Here is a 26,533-nt window from a genome sequence, read left to right as displayed (position 1 = left end):
TTATACTGTCAATGATTGTTTTAAACCAAGTTATTAATACATAATGTAAACTATAAACATTCTAAAAAATGTTTACAAAGCCCTCTATAGTATTAATAATCCATACATTTATGAGTGACTAACTTCTCGAGGTAACTCCTGGAGCTCTCTTGTAAAAATGCTTAATTAGTGAAATTCAAACATTTTAGGCATGAGGCAGAGTATTGGAAACTGATTGAAGTTAGACATACAGAACATTAAATACCAACCGATTGCTGTAATAGGTTAATGGATTGCCTTAAGACTTCAATATCGTATGCCTGACCCACTTTGGTGTCTTGATTGCGCACTATTTACTTCCTATACGGAGGCAAAACAACTGTTCATTAATTCTTAGCTGCCGGTGATTACCATAGATTAGTCCAGTACGTATCCTATCGAAGTTAAGATAATTAGATAGATTTCGATTCCCTTGTTTTCCTGTTCATTTACTTAAATCGTTTGCATCAACCTATATATTTCTTGATAAAGTTGAAGATTACCTTTACGTATAGACACTAAATATATGACGTGATCATACTTGGCTAAATATTAAGTTTATTAGTACACGTGTTAAAGTGGTCAGGAGCAATAGACGATTATCATTAGCCACTTAATAAACTTCGGTTTTCCTAAAACTCTTTAATTAATTATTCAATAAACAACATATCCATTCTGTTGTCACTTAATTATATATATATATATATATATATATATATATAATACGAAAACCATACATTAAATACATTATTCGCATATCTTCACCCAGTTGTCCTTTGCATACTTCAAGTTTCTTCTAATTCTGTTGTCACTTCGATTCCTCTCTGTTCTCCTTCCTTTTTCTCTTCAATTCAATCTCCTTTTAACAGACATTCCACTTCCGATTGCTGTTGCATACTACTTATACCTGTCAGCATGAGTAGCATGCACCACGAAAGTACTTTATAGGGATAAGCTGATCAGAATCAATAAAAATAATCTCGATTTAAAAAAAAATTTGAAACCGAATGCACATATATGCCCATAAGAGACTGATCAATTGCAGTCTTAAATAACAATGGGAAGATACAAGTAAAAAACATCAAGTGAATTGAACTATTTAGTGTTTCCTCGTGTTTGGACGCCTAATACACCCATCCATAACGAGAATTATTTTCACATTATGCATACATTATATAGTATCTCCGTATAAGTAACTTAAACCATAACATCACTTGGTATTGTTTGGCTTGTATCTTCCCATTAAGGTTTAAGACTGCAATTGATCAGTTTGTTATTGGCATATGTGCATGCTGCGCGTATGCCTCGATATTGCATTAATTCACAAGCTTTTTGTAAGCAGTGATGGATAGAGGCTAGCACTGGAATCAAGGACGCGCGTTTCATACTATTTGGGACTCGTCAGCTGGACGTACCTGCATCTGAGTTGATGTTCACTCTGGGACTCGAACCCAGTACCATTCGCTTCAAACGCTATCGCTTTATCCACTCAGCTACTGAGTCCTGATAGCCACTTGCTTTTGCAATGGAGTGAATTTAAATTCACTTGGTATTGTTTGGCTTGTATTTTCCCATTGAGGTTTAGGACTGCAATTGATCAGTCTGTTATTGGCTAGTTAAAAAACAACTTAGGTTTCGACAACCAGATTAAATGTCCCATGATTTCACAACCTAGTTCCGTTTAAACAGCCTACTAGTATAGCCAGAGAATATGAATAAAACACTTGACTTAACCCCAAATATGTAAACTTGTAATTAATAGATGAGATACCCTATTGACACTGTTGAAACACTTAGGATTAAACACTAACTTCCACTAATATTGCTCTTTTCTTCAATTTCCTTAATTCCATGCAGATTGAGATCCTTTTTCTTTTTAAGAAAAAACAGATCTATTTTAACTACACAATGCAACAATAAAAATGTCTAAGTTTTCTTATTTAAATACAACAAATTACAAACAACCATGGAGTAATCAAGAAGTAATAATTATTGAAACTGATTGATCATTAAGTACTAAATAATTTCATGTTTATCTAATTTTTTTCGTGTTAACCTGTTCATTTCAAGCTGAGTAACTCATTGTTGATGGATCAAACGATAAATCTATGTGACTTGGATTCGAATCTATCAAAAGGCTAGAAGTTCTCTCAAGATTTCAGATGTACTCTGTTGTGACGAGTTGCGAATATCACTAAAATCTTGATTGATGGTTTACTAGTGACTACCTCCAACCACCTACTGTAATAATAATTAGTTTGGCTGAAAATTTACACTCAAATTCCTTTCGAAAGAATAATCTTGCTAATTTTCTTTTGTCATTAAGTTTACGTGTTGATTATTTTACTAAAACTAAAAGCTTTTACATCAAATGTTACTAATTATGTGAGAAATAGAATTTCTCTAGACCAATGCTCACAATTCAATAAATACAACAAACCCATAGTATTGGAGGATTTGTAAAGATTGTAGAAATTCCTTGGTTTAAATCACTAACTAATCTTAGTTAGACCACCATTGAAATCCTGGAAGCACTGTATTTCTGTTTCATCTCACTGAGGGACTCCTTAGCAATGCATATCCACGAACCTTCACCTGGGAGTCAAATCTATGACCTGTGATCTCCCACCTAATTGCTTATTCATTAGACCACTGAGTCGCTGTATAATGGTGTGCGAGTTTGACCATGACCAATTCACACTGCTGCGTAACCCTTACTCATTTTCAGAGGTGGATAACTGTCACATACTCACTGGACGCCGGTTCAGTGGCCTAAAGGTTCAGGGCTAAAGTCCGAGGCCGAAAGTTCCAAGTTCAATTTCCGGGTGCCGAGTCGTAGATATGCACTGCTAAGGAGTTCTATACTGTGATGACAAGGCTTTTCAGTGATTCTGGATTCCCAGTAATGGTCTAACTACGACTTGTTAATGACGTAAATTTTAGAAAATACAATTCTTTTGACATAAAATCTCATTTTTCGAATAATCGTCGGTAAAAAACAAACAGTATTATTTATCAGCAAACTGATTCACATGATTTCTTCTAGTTTTCTGAAGTCGTTAACATCTACCATGCCTACTTAGCTGAATTTTATTTCAATATTCTCACCCACTTGTACATGTATACCAACAATTCTCTTAGTTCTAGAAATTCTACTGATTTCAAAATGACCTAAGTTCATGATGACAAAGCTTCAAATCAAAAATTATACTCATGAACTGTTTCTTCTAGAACAGTCCAACTTATAGGATTTTAGCTACAATAAGATGTCAACTCATGGTATAACTCAAACCATTAATCTTGAAATTAGATGGTTGAAGGTAATAAACAAGTGACTTTAAATCATGGTTTCATGCTAGTTGACATACGTCCACAAGGCGTAACTTCAATCTTGAGAGGGGCGATAACCTCTATAGTATTCCTACAAGGTATCCCAGAGGCATTGTCACTGGGATATGTGATTAATCTCTTGTAGAAATGAAATACATAACTTAACTAATCACTGAGTATATAATTCGATTATCCCGTCGTTGATATTTTTGACTGAAATTTGGTCAGACTCGGTTGGCATATGAGGATCCTCTGCAGATTTTCTCGATATAGCCATTAGATTAAATGGAATATAGAAATGAGGACGTGCATTGCGCCCTATTCGTGACTCATCATCTGAATGTACCTGAATCTCAGATTCAACATTTACCGTTTGCTTCAAACTCCATCGCGTTACCTTCTTAGTTGCTGATCATATTCTATCGATCAAGTTTTATTGTGACCACTGGTCTGAGTGACTTGACACTATTTATCTTAAAGCTGAACACATATTTTTTTTAAAACTGTAACTTAACCAAATATTAATGTAGAAATAATTATCAACAACATCATAAGATTTTAACATTCTTCTTCTTAAACAATAGTTACAATAATAATGATATTAGCTTAATACATAAATCATTATAAAATTCTTTAAATTCCACTTTTTATCAATATATAACCTTTCGGTGTAAATATCTTAGTCATACAGTAGGTCATACACGGTTTAAATAACTTAGTGGTAATTTGTTGGACTATGAGTCTTGATAATGCGAGTTCAAATCTGCCAATAAGCATCATTTTGCTCATTAATACAGGTACAACTAACTGACGTCTAACGAATATCATGACACTCAAGTCAAGTGAGATTTCTGTTTAAATGAATTCCAACCGCATAACATATTAACATAGTCTACTTAAATTAGTGATCAGAATATAACTTGATTGATCGATCTCGGCCAACACCAAAGAAAAAGTTAAACACGACACTATTCACTAGTCAGTGATCAATCAATTGTAAAGATATTGCTACAAACGACAGTATTTTTAAGTAAATAAGTAATTATCTCTATTCATCACATTATATTGATAAATAAACGTATGAACATCATTATGAATAGAAAATTATAACATTTTTCTGTTTATCCATTCTGAATTCACTGAAAACCGACGCATATAGACGTTTGATTTTGGTTGATTTTGATCAACTACAGGTAAAAGATTTACAGAAATGTTGAATCATACATGCCTTTGTATACGATATCATATGGTATTAATATTAGGCAACCAAAATATGGTTATTTTTAGTAGATAGTCAAAATCAACAAAAATAAAACGTCCATATCCATCCGTTTTCAGTGAATTCACAATTTTCAGTAGTTGAAATCGTGAGTTAATTGAAGCTAGACCACCATGGAAAACCTGGAAGCACTGAACGGCCGTTTCGTTCCAGTATGAAACTCCTCAGCAGTGCGCATCCACGACCCCGCCCCCTTCGAGATTCCGACCCAGTACATATCAGTCTTGCGCGCGAATGCGAAGTTGGACATTAACACCATTGGATGCCGGCTCAGTGGTTTAATGGTTGAGCACTCGTGGGCCAGACTGATAGGTCCTGGGTCGGAATCTCGAGGGGGCGATGTCGTGGATGCGCACTGCTGAGAAGTTTCATACTGGGACGAAACTGCCATCCAGTGCTTCAAGGTTTTCCATGGTGGTCTAGCTTCAATTAACTTATGATTTCAACTATTGAACTTCCTAAAATCTCCACAAGACTCCTTCTGAATTCAGAATTGTTAAACAGAAAAACGTTAAAGTCTTCGGTGGTACTATAACTTATGGATGAACCAATCAGAATTACGATAACAGGTCTTGAATTTTGGCGCGAAATTAATTTATTCATTTGACGAAATATAGTTTTTTCATTATAGCTGATGTCAGTTCGTGATGAAAACCCTATATCAGATTCCTAACCCTAACTGTCAACTGTAAATATTAATTCTAATTCCTCACACTGGTTTATCAACTTCATTTAGCCGTAGTATGTAGGCGGACATTCTCAAGGTTTCTTAAGCGTCACTCAAAGGTCATCCGTAAATTATAGTCTCACTGATCGTACCACAAAATTTGTAGACCTTGTGATTTACTGCTAATAAGTTGACACATTCTTCAGAATAAACAAACAAAGGTATGTAAAGATAAAGGCTATTCATTTTGAATGATATACCTACTGATGGTACGTACATTTGTCCTTGTGTGCCTCTGAGTATGTGTGTTTATATACGTTTTCGCTTTCACTGAAAATTGCTAACCATAAAACATGGTTAGATAATAAGTATGTTGATTCAAATGACTACATTATTTTTAACGGGAAAATCATTGTAAAACTTACTATATTCAGTTTTTGAGGTTATCCATAAGTACACAGTAACCAACATTTCCGTGCATTTTTCGTTTATTTCAAGCATTTGAAGTTAACCACATCTGTTATGAACACGTTAACGTAGCGCATCCCCATATCTCGACTGATAAAGACAGGGTTGGAAATTTGATCGTCAGTTAAAATTACGCTCGAACATGCAGCACTCATCCTTTGAGTAAAAAGTTGCCAAAAATGTTAAATATGGCACACTTATATAACATTGAAAAGTGGGTAGATCACTTCACGTCACTCGGCTGGCAATACCAACAATAATAATAATGGTAGTGAGTACTTTTTCCCTGACAACATAGCGAATACGTGCATATGAATCGTTTCAATCTCTTTTTGTTTGCACCAACTAGGATTTTCAGTTGGTTTTTAGTCCATCAGTAGTGCCCATCAACGAACGCACCACAAGGGATCGAACCTAAGACGATGAGTTCTCGTATCTAGTCTATAGATTTCGAATTATTAACCTGGCCCTCAGTAGTTTTTTGTCCTACTTCAGTCAGTTCTCGGTACTGAGCGAACTAACTTGTTAATTGTGTATAACCGATTTCTTCATTTCTCAACAATAAGCTACTTTACCACTAAGGAATTATTTAGTCTCTTATTACTAATTTATTCTTCAAATAATATTGAATTTTACAGTGTGATGAACGTTTTCTTATGGATAAATATTACAGACAATCAACCGTCTTATCTATCCTGCACGTTTTAGTATATTTGGGTGTGAACATTTTAGCTTAATAATAGCTGAGGAAAAAAGTCAGAAACTCGGCGATTGTGATCAAATTCCAAACAATACGAGTTCTCCCTATGTTGTATGATACTAATTTGAACTGTTGTCAGTGGTATGACTTCCGCCTTTGCTAATAACACTAATGAATTTCACTTGATATATTATGCCCACTAAGTATCCTGACTCTGACTGACCCATACAGTTATTTCCTGTTTCCAGGCCACTGAATCAGAAAATAATGAAAACCAACTGATTTTTTTATTGTATTTTTGACCCAAAAAATAAACAATTAGTCCCTTTGATAAATTTCGATAATGTAATAAGAAGACGAAGATTATCAGAACTATGTGATATATTAGTGCAATACATTTCGAACAATCTGATCTCACCTTAAACCTACCCTGGTAATATTGACTTATTATTCAGAGTGATTAGGTTTCAAATTATGTTCACTCTTATTATTATTATTGTCCTTGTCTCCTCTTACCCCATTTCCAATCTAGTTCACCTTTTATTTTTATATATAAATGTTCTTAACAAGTATATGTGTGATCAGATTGTTGGAAATGTATTACGCTAATATATCACATAGTTCTGATAATCTTCGTCTTCTTATTACATTATCGAAACATGATATCGTAAACCAAATACACGATTACAGAGCACGATAAGTAGAAAATAACAATCTGTACATAACTTGGTTATTTATGGTACAAAACTGAGTAACATGTACACAATTAATTAACGGTAATTTATGAACGATGAAACATATGATAACAGTCAATTTGTTAAATGAAAGCCTACAATTAGGACAGTACAAAAATACTATCAGAGAAGTAATAAGTGAATATATACAGTAAAAGTATATATAATAACTCTCGAACTTCCACTCTTTCAACGTATTCACTCGTATCTAATAGTTAGGTTTTTATTAGTATAAGAATATTTAAGGAGATTACAGAATTTTCAGAGGTTAAATCATAAACTCATATTAGTCAAACCACCAGTGAAAAGCCTGGAGATCCTGGACAGCCGTTTTGTCTTAGTGTGAGACTCTTCAATAGCATACATCCACAAACCCTCATCTGCGAACCAAACCTAGGACCTTTGATCTCCCACTTAAACTTTTAATCTCTAGATCTCGAAACCGGGATCCACTGAAGTTAATATCCCATTTCAATCAATTTTTTGTCCAATACTTCCAGATTTAGCTAAGATCAGTTTGTGATTTAAATTATGACGGTTAGGTGTTCAATTTAGCTAACAGTTACTTAACAAAGGATTTACATATGTAATTATAGAATTAATAATGAATATAATAAAATATCTGGTAAGAAATTCAGTATTGATAACAACGCTGAATGTTTATTTAAACGAATAATAATAATAATAGAATGGAGACGCAAATATTAAAGTCATTCATGAACATGAAACTGAATGAAAACCCGAGGGGGAGAGAGAGAGTATCCATAACGATGACCATAGAAGATAGATTATGTAGATCAAAGTACAAAGATAAGGCTTCTGAATGTGGATGGCGATGGATTTGGCATTGTGCAAAAGATAAACCCGTAAACTATATGATAGATTCGATACAATACAGTAGATAACTTTAAATGGTCGATTCATACCAATCTGATGTTCTGTATCCACTAAGTGAGAAAGAGAAAATAGAACTGTTCATCACTGTTAATTGTCGTTTATTTAGTTAATTGCTTTATTTATTACATCTCAGTGAAATAAGTAAGGCATGATAACCAGATACTTCATGAAGTCTTGAATTTTACCCTGAAATATTAGAAACTCCTTCCTTCTGTCTCTCTGGTTCTTAACTTTTGATATAGTCATTTCAAATAAGAAATTCACGGTAGCTGAATTACTTAAAAAAATAACTTAAGGATCTTTTTGCTTATTGAATAACGAGCCTTTTTTCTAATCCAGTGTCCAATCAAACAGTCAAGTTAGAAAACAAATACCTACTGTATTATTATCCAGAATTTTTAAACCAACAACTTGTAGGTTTGTACATATTACATATACTTGACTGAGCTTATCAGAAATTATAATGTAACCACAAATAGATCATAAATGATAAAAGAAAAACGTAGTAATGCAAAAATTAATCAATGGCTGATAAATCTGAAATAGTAAAACATATAACATACAAGTCAAATGAAAGCTATATAATAAGCGAATATAAAGAAAGACGATGGTCATCAAGGGATTTAATGATTATACAATGAAAATTACATAGGATAATACCCTGTTAAATAGTTTTCCTTTCCCCAACTATCCATTCGTATATAACAGTAAGGTGTTACAAAATCGAATCTACAATTCATAGTCAATTTTAAATTACTTTTATAGACTTGATAAGTTTTCGCTAAAATTATTTCTCATTGTATCAGTACTAATAGCATCAATGAGAATACATACGTTGTGACTAAGACATAGTTTTTATCCTATTTCGAGCTCGTCAACTGGATAGATCTTCATCCTACAGTTGATATTCATATAGGGACCTGAATCTTGTGTCTTCCTATTTGATTATAGAAACGCTTTCGACTAAGATACAGAATCCAGAATTCCACTAACTTGTTTCGCGGGTATGATATTTGTATATTTATTAGTACGGAAGCACCTTAAATGAGGTACTCCCCACCAAAGAGTCTCAAATAGATCGAAAAGTGTATCCTAAGTTACACTGTTAGCCACAATTCACCTCCCATAAATAACTTGTTGTAAGATGGTTATATCAAATCAATCATTAAAGAATATGCATATATTAACAAACACCAATCTGCATTTAGTTAAGAGGTTTCATTAACCAGATAGTTCATATGCATACTGGTAATGATATTGTCACTGTTATAATGAGAATTCTGTAAAAAAATAGGACTTCTGGAACTGGGTTTTATAATTATTGAGTAATTAGATTACTATGACTGTATATTCCATTTACCATAATCTTTCGCTTAGCGCATCAACTAATATGATACTAACTATTATTTCTATTTTATTGGTAAACACTTATTCCCAGCTTGTCCTATTCACAGCCCTTCTTGACTTCTTAGTGGATAACTAAGATTTTCTATTATATGGTGCGATAAAGGTCTAGTATGTTTACATATAAACGCACGTCTTTTTAATACAATATAATATAAACTTGCTGCTAATTTCTCTCTGAACACAAAGGAAAAGACAGAGAACAGCTTACGTATAGCGAATCAACAGGAACTTACCTTGCATAAACTTAAGATTAAATGCACTGCTGAAAAGTGTAATTCATCATGACTTGAACGCTAGTCTATAAATGGAATAGTAGACCCAGGATAGAAATCTTAGCATAAATTCTAATAGGTGAATTTCATCAGTAATAGCAAGCTATAACAATCCCACTTATGATCTGAACTATTAAAATCCTACTTTTGTTTATCCTAGTTGTTGCCATTATTATTATTATTATTATTATTATTATTATTATTATTAGTAGTAGTAGTAGTAGTAGTAGTAGTAGTAGTAGTAGTAGTGTTGATAGTAATATTAGTAATAATACTGTCTTTTCTTCTCACTTATTTTAGAATTTTAATGCAATGGAATCATTTGATAATGATTACTTTTTATATAGTTTACAAACAGCTGTATTCAATGGTTTCGTTCCATCGAATCCATTAAATCAACAATATACCTATCATGATTATTACAGAATGCCAGGTCATCAGATAATACCAACTACAACCGCAATAACACCGATACTTCATGAAAAGTTCAATCAATCATCATTTGGTGAAGATTTAAGTTTAGGCAATAATCAATCAACAACACCATCAACTGGATATTATTCATCGAATAGAAATTCTAGAGTATTTTCACCTGATTACAATAATAATAATAATAATAACAGTAATCGTTTTAAATTTCCCCCACCCGGTCCACCAGTTGCTGGTTGGGTTAACCAATTTATTATCAGAGCAAATACGCTTGAAAATTCATTATCTAATGTGAATACAATAACATCATCAACGTCTCCATTAACAAGCATAATATCGTTGAATGAAAGGCGAGCACATCAGTTGCAACAACAACAACAGAAAAACGCTTCTTTCTCTTCATCATTACATAATACACCATTAAATCATTCACCAATCACAGCGATTGATATTATTGGTTTATCAAGTCCGATTACTATACCAAGTAGATCCATTTCATCTGTACCACCATCTCCACAACACATTCCATTTGATTTTATTCATTCTTCTCGTTCATTGGGTTTAACTTCATCGAGTGTAATTCCAAGAAGAAATAATTCAATAACAAAATATCCTAAACATGAATTACCAATAATAGGAAAAAGAATAATCCCTATTGAAACTGATAAGTTGCCTGTATTCACCAAACTTGGTAAATTAATTGATTAATATTTCATTTCAGATACTACTATTATTTATCATTGTTAATTTTTCTCTATAATTGCCATGAGGTATGGTAACTTGGACTGATGCACATATGTGCTTAGTCCTACGTTGTGACTGACTGATTGACTGACTTTTTGAATAACAATACATGATCTCATAGAAATCTAAGCTTATCAACTGATGAATATCGAGTTAAACAAATTTAGATTGATGATAATACATTGAACAATGAAGATTGTTGCATGTTATAGTTTATCTCATCCTCTTATTATTTATATATAAACAATCTGTTCTCATTGAGATATACATGTTCTTTGTTTCTTTAGAAAAATAACACTTGTTACTTTTCACCAAAGCATATTATCACAAATGATAGACTTATGACTATTTCATAGATAGGTAACTATGAAAGTTGGGTAGAGTAAAATAGTTATCAAATTTCAGATTTATATTCTTAATTCAAATGTATCAATCTATAGTACTGTTAGATATGTTTGACCTGTTGTCACATTTCGTTTACCTACGGTTCAGAAGGATAACTCTTTTGGAAGTAATTGAGCAGGAAACTGCGTTATTTGTGGTTCTGATGAACAGACGCCTGCTTGAGACCTTTTCATAAGCATTTGAATGTGTGATAAGGCTTTACTGACGGAGACAGAAACTCCATAGAGCATCGTGATACGCACAACCTTTATGGGCTGGGCATTTTTTCTGACACTCTTTAGTTGTGAGGACGTAGGATCGCTGCAGATACTGTCCCTTTTAATGAAACACCTTACTCCTTTTACATTTCTGTATAATCGACCGCATGACCTTTCTTTTGGACCTTAACTTGCTACTTATCATGGTATTATCTATAAATAACTTGAGTTCAAGCCAACAGGCTAGGTTATATAGCATCATGAAAATTAGGCTTCATACGATTCTTTCTTCGTTACTTATTAATATCCATCTATCCACGATCCTAAATTTAACAAAATAACTGTATTGAGGTTATTCTCATAAGCCAATTCATGCATACCGATAAACGATAGTCTAAGTTCAATCAAGAATATCTACAACGAGATAATTCAAATCTACACCAATGATGAACTAAAACAACAGGTCTGTTGAACACGTTTATGGCTATCTGAACCAAGTAGCTCAGCAAAAGATACAGCGTTCAAGTCTTGACATGCAGAATAACCCTGAAATAAGCAGATAAGTCTAGTTGATGATTCTTAAATGAGACGATATTATATAAATATATTCACAGTTATATAATATACCCTTGTAGGCCAGGGTAATTTTACATTGGTTTTCAGGAAAACCAGACACCATCCGGACTTTCACGTGACAACCCAAACAGTACGGCTCAACCCTGTTTAGCAGGGGAACCAGACACCGTATAGGCTTTAACGCTACAATCTGAATAGTACAGCTCAATCCTGTGGCGCAACCACACAGGTACCAAGCACCCTGGTGGACCATTCGCATCATTCTTACACACATTCACGTCACATGTATAGTTATTCCGATCAATGATCGCGTGAATCAATTATGCACAGCATGAACAGGCTAAAGTTGACCTATTCCGCTTACACGATAGTCAAACTCGTTAATGTTAGCGATGGCGACATGCCTTACAATGTCCCAATGACAATGGCCCTCGGGAACACTGAAAAGCAACCACCAGTATGAATGAAATCGGTTAACCAGCAAACCGATTTTTTACATGAACAGTCAGCAAAACTTGCCAAAGCAGTGCCGAACCATCCACAACAACAATCGCGAACCTCCAGCCTCATATAAGACCTTCAGCTCTACATAGCCATATAGCTATATGAGACGATATACATATCCTAAATTTCGCTGTTACCTATAAATCTTTTCTTTTATAATAAATAAAATAACATATATACATTTATTCTTTCCTATTTCATTTCCATAGATTTTCCAGAATTCCCAAATGATTCACTTACTGTATTAAAAAATAATTTCATAAAACCTGAAAATAATATCTTATTACATAATTTAAAAGATAATAATAATAATACTACTAATACACAGAATAATAATAATAATATGTCACAACAACAATATCTAAGTCCATTAAATTGTTCTGATCCACAACATAGTGATAGTGGTTATAATGATTCATTAATTATTCCTGATCAAAAATTATCATCATTATTATTATTATCTTCATCATCTACATCATCTTCTATAGTTCATTCATCAATTGATTTTCAATCACCAACAAATTTATCACCATTATTTCAATATGATACTATACATAATTCAACTGAATGTATTTCAATTACATCACCTATAACAACTACATCAACAATGAATTCAATCTTTTCTGATACAGTTGAAATGATCCATAATTATTCAGTTGTAGATAATCATATTGAAAATACTGTCAATAATAATAATAATAATAATAAAAGTAATCAATATGTTTATTGTAAATTAGAACTTCCTTTATCTGTTACACAATCTATACCTGTATCATTGTCTTCAGTCACAGCGATAATATCATCACCATCATCAAAAAGATCATCAACTAGTTCACGTAGTACTGAACCAAGTTCTGCAAATAGTACTACTGTTATATTACGTGAAAATTTAGGTAAGTGAATTTAATGAAAAGAATATTTTAATATATATATATAGTATGTGAATAGTTTAATTCTGTCAAGTATTCTATGTCATTTGATGATATAATAAATCAATCTTAATAAGATAATCATCATCAGGGTAGTATTGAATATCTGATTCATTCTAGTATAGAACTCCTTAGTCTCTTGTAATATGTATCAACTAGAATTTTTGGTCTATATTTTTTTTTTCACTTCATCAGTAGTATGCATTCAAAATCAAACTAAACACTGTACTTATAATTCTCAAGTCTCAATGTAAGTACTAAACATTTAGATTACAAACCCAAGATCTAATAGTATACATTCTTAATTTTAATGAATTCGAAAATATCTTCCATCATGATCCATTTTTATCGATAAAATTTACCTTAATCTTGACATGGTTGGACTCCATCGGTCACTAAAACTCTTGAACTCCTCTTATGAAATTAGTCACTAATGATTACTTGATTATTATCAGTATTGGGGGATTGTTCTGAGTGTCGAATTTTACTGACATCACAAATCAATCTAAGTAAGACAAAAATATATGTATTGAATATTCACCTGAGTTCTGAACTAATCTCTCAAAAATAACTACTGTAATGCTGCTGTGTAGTACACAAACTCCCCCTGGAGCCCCTCTGGGGCCATTGTTGGTCCCAAGCCCGGATAAAGGAAAAGGGTTGAATATAGGGTTAGTGAACCCATCCAGTAGGAATCTAACTCGCTAAAAAAACACTAACTAGAAAAAATAATTCAAACCATTTAAACTCTTCACTGGGAGTTAGAAGATCTTCATTTAGAATAGTTATAACCAGTGGAGTTCATTTCTTCCGAGTGTGAGGCAAAGTTACCCACCGAAGACAAGCAAGGATGGTCATGCATTATCGTGGATTAGTTAAATTTATACAATAACACCATAAGATGCCGGCTCAGTGGCCTAGAATTTGATAGTTCGTGCTCAATACTCATGGTCTTGAGTCCGAGTCCTGGGTGTGGAATCATGGATGTGCACTGCTGCGGAGTCCTGCACTGGGACGAGACGGCCGTCCAGCGCTTCCAAGTTACCATTGGGGTCTGACATTGATGACATTGGCTACTAGCCCGAGCAATATGTGACAACATCTCAAACCACTGAGTTAAAAAATCTTTCGGACTCCAATCTGAGGAGCTATGATGAGACGATAGGTTCCAGTTTCCCACAGCTTTCTTTTGCACTCAGGTGCCATGTCACGAAACTTCCACCTCTTCGCTTTTACTACCCACTCTCAGCATCGCCAAACAATGTACGGTGTAGAAGTCATTTGTAACACCAAATGAAGCCACTGAAACCGGTTTTTCAAGATGGTGATATGATTTGGATTATTGTCACAGTGTCTTAAAACCACCTTTTATAACCTGGTGATGCCACTGAATGTATGTAGTTCTTCGAATATAACAGTGATTTAACAGATAATTGGTTAACATCCTCAATTTTTAATGGTAAAGCTTCACAAGTATATGTCAGGACTGCTTTCATTGATACTTTGTAGACTCGATCTTTTACATCCAGACTAACATTACAACGGTATATAAAATGGCTTAGATTAGTACAAACCACCTCTGTCTCTATATGTTGAAATAATCTCATCTGACATTCCACCACTAGCAATCACACAGGTACCTAGTTACACAGACTTTTCAACTTCTTGGAACTTTTCACCACCATGTGACCTTGATCAAAATAGTGCTTTTGTAGTTGAGGCGTCAGCAGCTTGATTCTGTCAAGTGACTCTTAGTGTTATCCCTTAGTTTTTTTTCTGGTTAAAAGTTGTCCATAATCTATTGTTTATTTTACTTCTCATCTCGAATATTACGCCTCAACAAGGCGTACCTGTAATATTGAAGAAACTAGTGATCTCTGATGGATCTGAACCCTCATCATACTGTTTCAGCATGTGACGTTACAACTAGCCCATTTAGGATGCGACAGACCTTCTGCAGGATTGATTTGTTTACAACTGACTGATCACTGAGTTGTGACTAAGTTCAAGTTACATCCGAATATTCCGGTTGACATCTCGGCATTTAAAGCTGGATGACTAGAAGAATCACACCGAACAATAGTGCAAGTATACCTTGTTGAACACTACCAACTAACACAAAACTACAATCAAACAGGGTTTCGTATCATCTTTCTTGAACCACTTAATACCAGAACCTAGTGAACGCAATGTCTGGCCACTTAATTCATAAGCCATATGGTAACCTAGTCGGTAGAATTCGGTCATCACTAAAATACCAGACAAACATAATATTGATCAATACACAGTGATCAGTTGATTAATGTTCGTTTTTTTAGATTATCGTATTTTTCGAACTAGATTTAGCCTTAAACATTCTGTAAGATTTCTAGATGAACTATCTGATCGCCTCATTATCATAATATTTATCCAGCCTAAGCTAATGGCAAAGTGTTGTTGTGAATATTTCGTCCAAACAGAATACAACAAAAACTACCTAGAAAGTTCATGTCATATCTGAATTGGATGATCACTGATCATGTTATTAATTTTAACATATTTCTAGAAGCTTCGAGAATACTTCAACTAACGTTGGGAGTGAAACTTCCTTCCAAACTTCCCGCCTTTTGTCTTCCTTCCGACGTACAAATGTAGGACATTTCTGAAGAACATTTAGAAGTTGGTATCAAGCATACGAACACTAGGCATAACTTATGTCTTTTGTTATTTTTATAACTGTTATTTCTACTTTCTGTACAGCAAGAAATAGTTTTCTGACATTTCAGTTAACCTTCTAGTTTAAATGACAGAATAAAATCAGCTGAATAACATTATACACTGCTGAGTTACTGTGTAACGCTGGAAATCGGTGAGAGAAAATTTTACTTAAATCATTATATATAGCCATAGTTGAAATAATATAAAAGCCACGCTACCAAATACTGATAGTTCGATCTAATACTGGAACCTAACATTCTAATTTAAGTCTTAAGATCAACACAGATTGCCTCTTTTCAGAAACTTTGATTTATACTGTATTCTAGTCTATGACGAATAATTTATCGAATGTAGCAAGTAAGTTCATTTCGAAACGGTTTTCAAACATTCGTTGAACAGAGTTTGCATTTCAACGTTAAAATATGCTGATTAGATGACTCTATATGTGAATTTGTAAGCCAACGTACTTTCCTCTAGGAAAGTGGAAATTTAGTTGACCGGAACAATTTTAAAAAGTGATGAGGGGGAAACAGCCAATTTTTAAACACTTCATAAAGCTTCTTTCGTATCAATTCGCTTGATATTCTATGACAAAATAAGAATAAAAATGTGTGTAGAATCAAATAAAGATCCTGGATTCGATTCTTATCTGTGGAGTCATGTACGGACACTTCTCATGTGTTCCATATCATCACGAGACGACCGTCGAGTGCTTTCATGTTTTCATTAGTGGTTTAATATTGGTTGGTTCGTGATTCTGATTAAATTCAGCAATCTTCTCAATCCAAAATTAACAATAAATTCACTTTGTTTTAAGTCTACTTATTGAATACAAATCGTCTAAAGTTATAATTACTTATTGTTGTACTGCCCATCTTACTCGAGAACTATTCTAGTTCCCATGATCCCAAGTAATAAATGATCCATATGAAGATTTTCTGAGATTTTTAGACATACATGTCATCACTGTTGCAAATGTTTATAAATCTTGATGTTTCAGTAATGTAATCAGGAATCGGATGATGCAAATGAGAACACAGATATGTCGAATGAGGATTTATTTATCACTCGATAAAAGTCAACATGAATAACTGAATACACTAAGTTTTATACGAATCATATCAATTAACAGTCAGATTGGTATACATTAAATGGGTAGTACTTAATATCATGTAGTTAATCATTTACTGAATAAACATAGATATACAATATTATAAAATTACATTGAAATCATGAACCTATCTTTATTAGACCATCATTGAAAATCTGGAAGCATTGAACGGTCATTTTATTTTATTATGGGACTTTTCAAAGGTGCCCATTTATAACTACGTATACAGGAGTCGTACCCAGTACCTTAGATTTAGCACACAAAATCTTAATCTCTAGACCACTGATTTAACATCCAATAATAATAATCTTTAACTTCAATCAATTAAACTGATGAATATTGAATGTATTGTATTATTACATCATCTGTCAGTATATCAAGTGTAATTCTTTGTCAATAATGTCATTTCTGTAGTAATTGTCAGTGCAAATCTATGAAGAAATGTAATATCTAATACATGACATATATATATCATCAGTATTGAAAATAAATGAGTAAATACTTTAAGTTTAAATGACACATTAGTAAACTCTACAAACTAAATGACATTGATATTGTTTAAATATTAAATGATTGAATGATTATGTAATTTGATAACTATTAAACAATATAAATTAAATTAGAATCCTTTAAAAATAATAGAATCATTTCTAAGTAAAAATGAAATAGTGGCTAGCAGTTGTATTAAGTTTGACCCTCATTTCGTCCTATTTGGGACTCGTCAACTGGATGTACTTGCATCTTAAACTTATTGATGTTCTTTATGGGACTTGAACCCAATACCATTCGCTTCAAATGCCATCGCGTTATTCATTTAGTTATTGAGTCCTTATAATCATTTCTTTTGTATTTTGGTAAATATTTCAAATAAAATACCTAATTATTGTCATATATATATCTTCGCTATACACTTCTATAATACTATTTGCATAATCTTACAATACATTACATTATATTCATAATATATTTCAGTCTTTTTTATTAGACCACTAACTTGAAGTATAGTTTTGTCAATTATTTGTATCACATAAAAAGTAACATTGCTTTATAAGTAGTTTGTAATGTTTGCTTTCCAGTGTATATTAATATTTTATATAATGCTAATCGGTAGGTAGGTAGGTTAATTTTTCATTACATTATAATACAAGAAACGATACCATTGTGGTTGATGCTACTTATATCTGTCGACATAAGTAGTATGTAATAACAATCAGAAGTAGAATGGCTAACATCAAAAGGTGGAGAAGATTGAAGTGAATAGAACAGAAATGTAAATAGAGAGTAATTTTAATAACAACGGAAATGAAAGGACAATGAAGTTTATAAGAGACAATTGATGGAAGATGTGCCGATGAAGTATTTAGTGTATGGTTTTCATCTTTTATAAGGACACTATAATTTTGAAGTATTTCTAATCATTCTAGCAGAATCTGTGACAAGCAATAGTGATCATCAAAATGCTCTACTCGATTGAATAGGATATGACACGTAGATAAAAGTGTAGAAATTGATTTGTTTGTTTTCAATTTTAAATGATCAGAAGTTAAATCACGATATAAGTATTTGTAAGCTTCATTTATGTATTTCGTGATATGATAGACATTTGTTATAACTGCTATAATTAAACGGTTATGATTGACATTTTATTGACTGGATACAGGTTCATGGATCTACGCTGCTGATAAGCCCCACACTAGGAAGAACAGACCATCTAATGTTTCTATGCTTTTAATGGGTAGTCTAGCTAAAATCAGTTCGCGGTTTAATGATGTCAGGTTTGTTTAGTTTTCCAGTGTTGATCTAATTCTATTGATCAAATCGCAATATGACTACTAGTTTAAGTGACTCGATGCTGTGTGCACTTCGTTTAGAGGTTAAATAGTTGGTGGTAATCGGAAGGGAACTCTGTTTGACTTAGATTACGTGCTATTTTCTACTCGTCACAACAAAGCATGTAGCCTTGAGAGAACTTCTCGTTCCTTGTGGATTCAAGTTCATATCATCTAGTTTCATAGTTTGAGCTTCTTAACACGACTTACCTCCTGTAAGACATGTATTTCTAATTAGTCACTACTCACTAATCCAAAAAGCAGTAGAGAATATGTTGTTTCAATGATACAATTTAATTATGATTCAATTGCAAATTAAATAGAATAAAACATGGAGGTTTCAAATACAATACAATACGATAGAATCATATGTATGATAGATAAGACTTGGTTTACAAGATTAACCACTTTAATCCAACACTGACTAAGGTTATTAAGTATACAATTATTTATCTAAATAGAATATAATCTAACCAATGAGAATCTATCTATGGTATGAAACAAAAATTTTCTAAACTATAAAATAACATGTTGCCTGAAACAAGTTTGAAATCATCTAACTACTAACTATATTTATTTACATATTACTTAATGACCTCATGGGTTGTATATGAAAACTCGATAGATTTGTTATAGTTTGCTCATTCATACTTTATTTATTTGCCCCTTTATAAAAAACCAAAGATAGTTTCATCCAAAATGAATCAATCAGTATTTATACATTAAGTGTATTTAGACCAGTCTTTTGTCTAAGTACGTAAAATGTTCTGAAATCTACATTACAATTACGATAAATCTGATATATCAGAAGGATTTTTTTGAATATTAAGGTCATTTCAGTGGTTGAGATTGTAGTAGGCGTCGAGTCGCGATTGGCTATGATCACCACTACAGGAAATTACGTACCAGATATTAGGTTTGATCCCTTCGTAGACCAAAAACCAAAAGGCGATTGACGGTCTTAATAGAATATATTTGTTGGCAATCTCGTGGTATCGAAAGAATACCGAGATCGTGCCAAAGAGTACAAGCGGGTCTACGTAGAGTACGCGAATGCGTGCAAGGTCACAGTTAAGGGAAGAAGGCAAGGTTTTAGTACAGTTTAACAAACAGGTACAGTAAAACAATCACTGGTACAATTGGTTATGACAATAATTGTTTCCATCATACCAACCACGTTATCTTCATAAAAGTAGGTCACTACAGGAGCCCCCCGCTAGAAAGGGGTTACATTTTGGATACGTAGCGATTTCGTTCTTGGGACTGTAGAACGAAAGGGTTGACCAATAGGAAGCGATCGTTGATCGTCGAGTTGTCACCGGAGGTCTTTTACGTATTACGGTCCCAGGAGAAACGTGCTGTATTTGTTGCTCGAGTTAGCATACCACACCAGAGTGATTTGTATCCAGTATCTGAGGATTGCGTCCGTAAGTGTGAGGACCAGAAAGCGCTACAGACATAGGACGGAACCACATTGAGCCAAGAAGCCAGAAGCGATCATAACAATCAAGTTCGAGACTAAACATATGCCAGACAGGTTCGAAACCAGAATATCAACCGAGTGCGTTGATAAGAGCGTGGATGATCATGCCAGCTTTCGCCAAAATTGACTGAAGTCGACAGTACCAAACGGACGATGGTCGGCGGTGTGGGCTCAGGATACAAAATAAATCACTGGTACTATTGGTTATAATAATAATTGTTTCCAATTATACCAATCGCGTTCTCTTCATAAAAGTAGTTTACTACAAGATCATGAGTCAATTGAAGCTAAACCACCACGAAAAACCTGGAAGCACTGGACGGCCGCTTCGTTCTAGCGTAGGACTCCTCAGCAATTCGCATCCACGATCCCACCTCTCGTGGTTGGAACCCAGAATCTATCAGTCTCGCGCGCGAACGCTTAGCCACCAGATCACTGAGTTGGCATCAAACGGTGTGAATGTCTAACTTCAACTAATTCACGAAATTAAGTGACACATCCACCATTGTCTTCTGGTATATGATTATCATGACTTACATCATGGTCTGATTTTAGTTAAACAACAATTGAGAACCAAAAATCACTGGACAGTTGTTTTAGCATAGTATAGATCTCTTTAACCGTCAAAACCTACGAAACAACGAGGATATAAACTTAAGGCATTCAGGTATTCGGACGGGCACTTTAATGATAGAGTAGTCAAAGGTTAGTCATTTATTGAAGTCCTTGGTATACACTGCTCTGAAACTCCAAAACAGGATTAAAAAGCTGTCCAATGGTCGTCATACTGAGATCAATCTACGACGTAAACTATCCAATTCAACTATCTCGACAACATAGTATAATCGAAATGAGAAATGTCCGACTAGGTAAAGGTAAATAAAGAGATATAAACTGTCAATAAATGAACGACCTAATTTTTTTTTATTATAAATTTTACAGATGTAAATCGAAAATTATCTTATCCAACTATGAATAATTTCAATAGTACTAATCGTAATCAAACTATGTTCCGTTCTCCAAGTGATCCTGATATATTTTTTTCATTTTGTGATGAATCAATAAATAATAAATCAACATTAACACAACAACAATTTCCTTCAATTCATTTATCAAATCATTATAAACAACAACAACATCATCATCCAACTAGTGTACCATTATCACGTACAAATTATACATCGAATAATATGATGAAATTAATGATGATGAGTACATTATCTGATTCATTTAAATATCATCATCTTATAAGACAAAAATCTGAAAGTCAATTACTTACAGATCGTCATGATTCATTTGATGAAATTTCATGGGATTTACAACCAACTCCATTATATTAAATAATAATTTCATTATCCTAATAATGAACAATATTTTTTATCAGTAATAATCATTTTATTCAAATATAAACAAAATATTGATAAATATATATATATATTTATAAAGATTATTATGTACAGTCATCACCTTGGTAACAACGAGGGGAATAGAGTAAGCTGCTTTACATTGTTCATACTGTGATATATATATATATATATATATATATATATATAAGCATATTTATTTATTCATTACGTCATTATTACCATGAATAAGAAAGTATTTCATATTCATATATTCCTTGTAGAATACTGTTTTTCTTTCTCTTTTTGTTCCTCTTAGATAAATAATACCAAAATGATTATCTTGATTATTATGATGATTAAAGTGGATAAATCATTTCCTCCCTCATTATGTAACTGTTTTGGTTTGTTTTGTTTTTCTTTATACCAGTTTTTTTCTCTTTGTTTGTTTGTTTAAATACTCTTCCGATATTATTTCACCGGTACTATTGCACCCCTTTAATACATTAAACTTATTATTCATTATTTATTATAAATGATCATGACATGAATAGTTAAGCTTTTATTTATGTTAACTTACTAAACGATAGATCTATCCACTTCTAATTTACCTTATTTTGTATGAATAGATGATTTATTTGTCTATTTTTTGGGGGGGGGAGGGGGTCTCTCTCTAAACAATTGTGTGTACGTGTGTGTGTGTGTTATTTAGCACAAAATAAACTCAATATCACTATTTTATTCTATTATGTAACCAAAGGTTATATTGGTTCTTTGTTCTAGTGTTCATATTAATATAATGTCTTGTTTGTTTGTTTTTTTTCGTCTTATTTTGTTTAATTTTAACTCATATTTTGACGACAACGATGATGATGATGATGATGACGGCAACAACATTGTCATTCTTACCGACGTTGTACACTTTCTTTTCCATGGCTAACTTTCTCTATGATATTTTTCTTTTTTCTTTTCCTTTTTATCAATAATTCAACATATGAAAGACAGAAATGAACAATTTGATATATCATTCTTTTATTCTGCATTTTTCTATCATTATTACTATAGATGTTGTTCTATTTTCTATATTCTGCTCATCTTTTTTGTTTTTGTTTACTGCTGTATGTTATTTAATTTTTCATCTGGTCTATTTCCAATGAATATCAAACTTTCCCATTAATACTACTACTACTACTAGTACTACTATTATCCCATGTCTCTTTGTTTGGTCTCGTTAAACACCACTTTTCTAATTAAATATGAATAAATGATGAGCATACTACTACCACTATTATTATTATTATTATTATTCAACTATTGTTGAATGGGATTATAATAGTGAGGGTTTATCTCTCCTTTACATATTAACATTCATAGTTGTGATGATGATAAATGGATGGAAGTGAATTACTTTTTTTCAAACAAAAAAAAAGAAAAGAAATAAGGGAATGAAACATTCGATAAAATTATACCGGATCGATAAATTTACCAAATAATTTGAATGAATGGATCAGTGTTAGATTACCATCAAAAACTTGGAAGCACTAGATGGCCGTTTTGTCCTAGTATGGGACTCTTCAGCAGTGCTCATCCAGTATGGTAGATTATCATTTGTGATGACGGATTGCCAGAATTTCTATAGTTTAAATCCAGATGAAACTGAGATTACTATTGCTTGCCATACCTTAACGATAATTAATGTAGACAGAGTTTCGTTCATTGTTTACCTGACAAATGATTGATCACTAAGTAGTATCCAATATATGATCTTTCCCAGTGCTGATAGAATTCTATCGTCTAAGTTGTGATGCGACAACTAGTGTTCAAGTAAATCAACATCTCTCGCATTATGTTGAGATGTAAGGAGTTGGCTGTAAGTAGTCGATAAGGAATCCTGAACCTGAGTTTCGTGTTATTTGGCGCTCGTCAGCAAAGTGTACCTGTAATTTAAATGGAACTGATGCTACCTCGTTGATTCAGCCCCGTGTCACTAAGCTTTATAGTCAAATATATTGTTACTTATATATTCGGTTTCCTGTAGTCTATGTCCAACCACCACCTTAAATCTCAACATAATAAACAGATTTTTAACGATTGACTTCAGTGTTAGCGATTTTGATGAAAAATCTGCTGATTAGTGTCCAAGAAATACAAGATTATTGAAAGCATTATGTGACTATCAATTTGATAATATTATTACAGCATGAAATAAGAGAGATTGTTGCTGTTACTTCCTCTACTTGAGTGGGACAGAATACGGTATACAACTATTGGCACTCGAATATATAGAACCCCACATTCGCAAATCAAAAGATGGAGAAAGCAAAGTAAGCGATTATTGGGTAAGGGTCAAAAGTGTGCAGAAAAACAAGGGTATTTGTAGTTTTTAGTATCATCTACAACATCGTTATAATTGAGCCAGTCCTCAAATAGGAATTTCACACAACCGTCTGATCACACCATGCCACGTTAGTATTCTAGAAGGTTCTCTTAGGTTCTGGTTAGACGAAATCTCTTCAGCATCTTTAGAGCATCTAAAGGTTTCTTCGTCCTTTTCAAAGTCGCTACAAAAATTGCATTTAATGAAAATCATGAACCGATCTATGCTGAACCACCATTGAAAACCTGAGAACACTGCACAGTCGTTTTGCCCTAGTACGGGACTCCTTAGAAGTGAGCGTCTACGACCTTGCACGCGAACGCAACCTCCAAACCATCGATTCAGCGTTCGTTGGTGCTGATGTCTAGTACTAGCCAAACCACGACACTGCGCAGATTGGACTACCATTTATTTTTGCAAATAAATGAAGTAGAACAAACATCAAAATTAATTTTTGTTCACTGCATCCACAACAAGTTTACGACAAATAATTTTCCTGATGTTTCACTACATTATTAACACATCAATAATAAATTTAGCCAGATTATCATTAATCCTCATTTGACCGTACTCAGTCATCAATTTTAATTGCGTCCGATTCTAGAATAAATACTAATAATTCAGAAAGAATTTATATCAAATGAATACATAATTTACTTATATGTATATCTATCACGTTGTTGATGGATTGGGGCCATATAGACAAGTAATTTTATGAGACCTAGTTTAATTTTAAACTAAATCTATCTACATGAGTTGATAATACTCCTGAATTTGATTCGTAGGTTTTAATTTCCATTTTATTTGAAATAGATACAAGTTCAAATATACCCACGCTTTGGTTGTTTATAGTTTCAGGACAATTAAATTTCCTAATCTTACTAAATTTCACAATAATTTATATATATATATACGACATTATTTTGATTTAGATCATGAATCAATCAATATTAGACCGCCATTGAAAGTCTGGATGTACTAGACGGCCGTTTCGTCCTAGTATGGGACTCTCCAGCAGTGCATATCCATGATGCCGCAACTGAAGTCGAACCTAGAACCTTTGGTCCTGCGTGCAAACGCTTAACCTCTAGATCATTGAGCTGGCAACCAATAGTGTTAATGTCTTACCTCAACCAATCCACGATATTGCGCGACCATCTTCTATTGCCTTTGATGAGTTACTGCATCATACCACACGCGGATTAGCTACACCTGTCATGGCTTCTCACTAGAAGTCCGATAATTACCTCTCAAAGCTAGTCACTAGTGAGCACGTAGTAATTATCATTATAAGGTTGTGTAGATTGTCGAATTTTGGTTGAGATCATGAATCAATCAATGTTAAAAATGGAGGGTAGTCACACAATATCGTGAATTGGTTAACTGTTTGAGCGCGAGACTGAAGGTCCTGGTTTCGACTCCAGTTGCGCTATGATGGATGAGCACTACTGAGGAGTTCCATACTAGAATGTCTAGTACTTCCAGGTGTTCAGTGGTGTTCTAATATTGATTGATTTCAGTCATAACTAAACAATCTCCACAACCCTATACTGATGACAACATTATTGTTCATTTAATAATTACAAATCCAACTGAATAAACCATAAACCCGTTCACTTGAATACTAGAATTCGATCTTAACACAGTACATGAATATTTACATTTACATACATTAATTACTGTCGTCTTAGATAGATGACTAGTAACATCGTATAAACACATATCCTACACATTGGATGACAGTTTAAATACAAATCTACCTGTTTGCTAGAAACTAAACCAATAAATTAAACATGATTTTCAATTAAATGAATGAATCAGGCATTGAAACTTAAAAACAAAGTAGACGTAGCCATTCATTCTTAATATAATCATTATACCGGTAAGACCTCAAATGCCCTAGTACGGCCGAGGGTGAAGAGAATTATATTCTCCTCTCGAAATGTTCTCATATGGCCACGTGTATATAGCCTCTGCCAGGGAAGTCCTACTAACTGCCTTCTCGCACTAGGGTTGTTGTTTACGAAGTTGAGAGGACAAAAGCCGAAAGTCCAGCGCTTTAACCGGATTGGAGGATATGGAGGATCCAACTAGAGGAGTTGGAAAACCCTGATTTCAAAGCAGTGGTGCACATGGG

The 26,533-nt window shown here is 33.3% G+C and overlaps 1 protein-coding gene across 2 annotated transcripts in view; it reads left to right on the top strand.

The window, feature by feature from the left end:
* Window positions 1-25,020, top strand: part of CDC25_2 (cell division cycle- protein) — an 83,321-nt gene extending 58,301 nt beyond the window's left edge. The window contains exons 5-8 of one of the 2 annotated variants that reach the window (XM_051218032.1): window positions 10,073-10,892; window positions 12,837-13,520; window positions 21,619-22,167; window positions 22,339-25,020. In XM_051218032.1, the coding sequence (XP_051064465.1) occupies window positions 10,073-10,892; window positions 12,837-13,520; window positions 21,619-22,016 (1,902 nt within the window). In that variant the 3' untranslated portion in view covers window positions 22,017-22,167; window positions 22,339-25,020. Of the gene's footprint in view, window positions 1-10,072; window positions 10,893-12,836; window positions 13,521-21,618 lie in introns of both variants that reach the window. The other variant, XM_051218033.1, reaches the window with a different exon arrangement.
* The last annotated feature ends 1,513 nt before the right edge of the window (window positions 25,021-26,533 follow it).

The sequence above is a fragment of the Schistosoma haematobium genome, chromosome 7, assembly GCF_000699445.3.
Source record: "Schistosoma haematobium chromosome 7, whole genome shotgun sequence".
Taxonomy (NCBI): Eukaryota; Metazoa; Platyhelminthes; class Trematoda; order Strigeidida; family Schistosomatidae; genus Schistosoma; species Schistosoma haematobium.
This window is presented reverse-complemented; position numbering and strand designations above follow the sequence as displayed.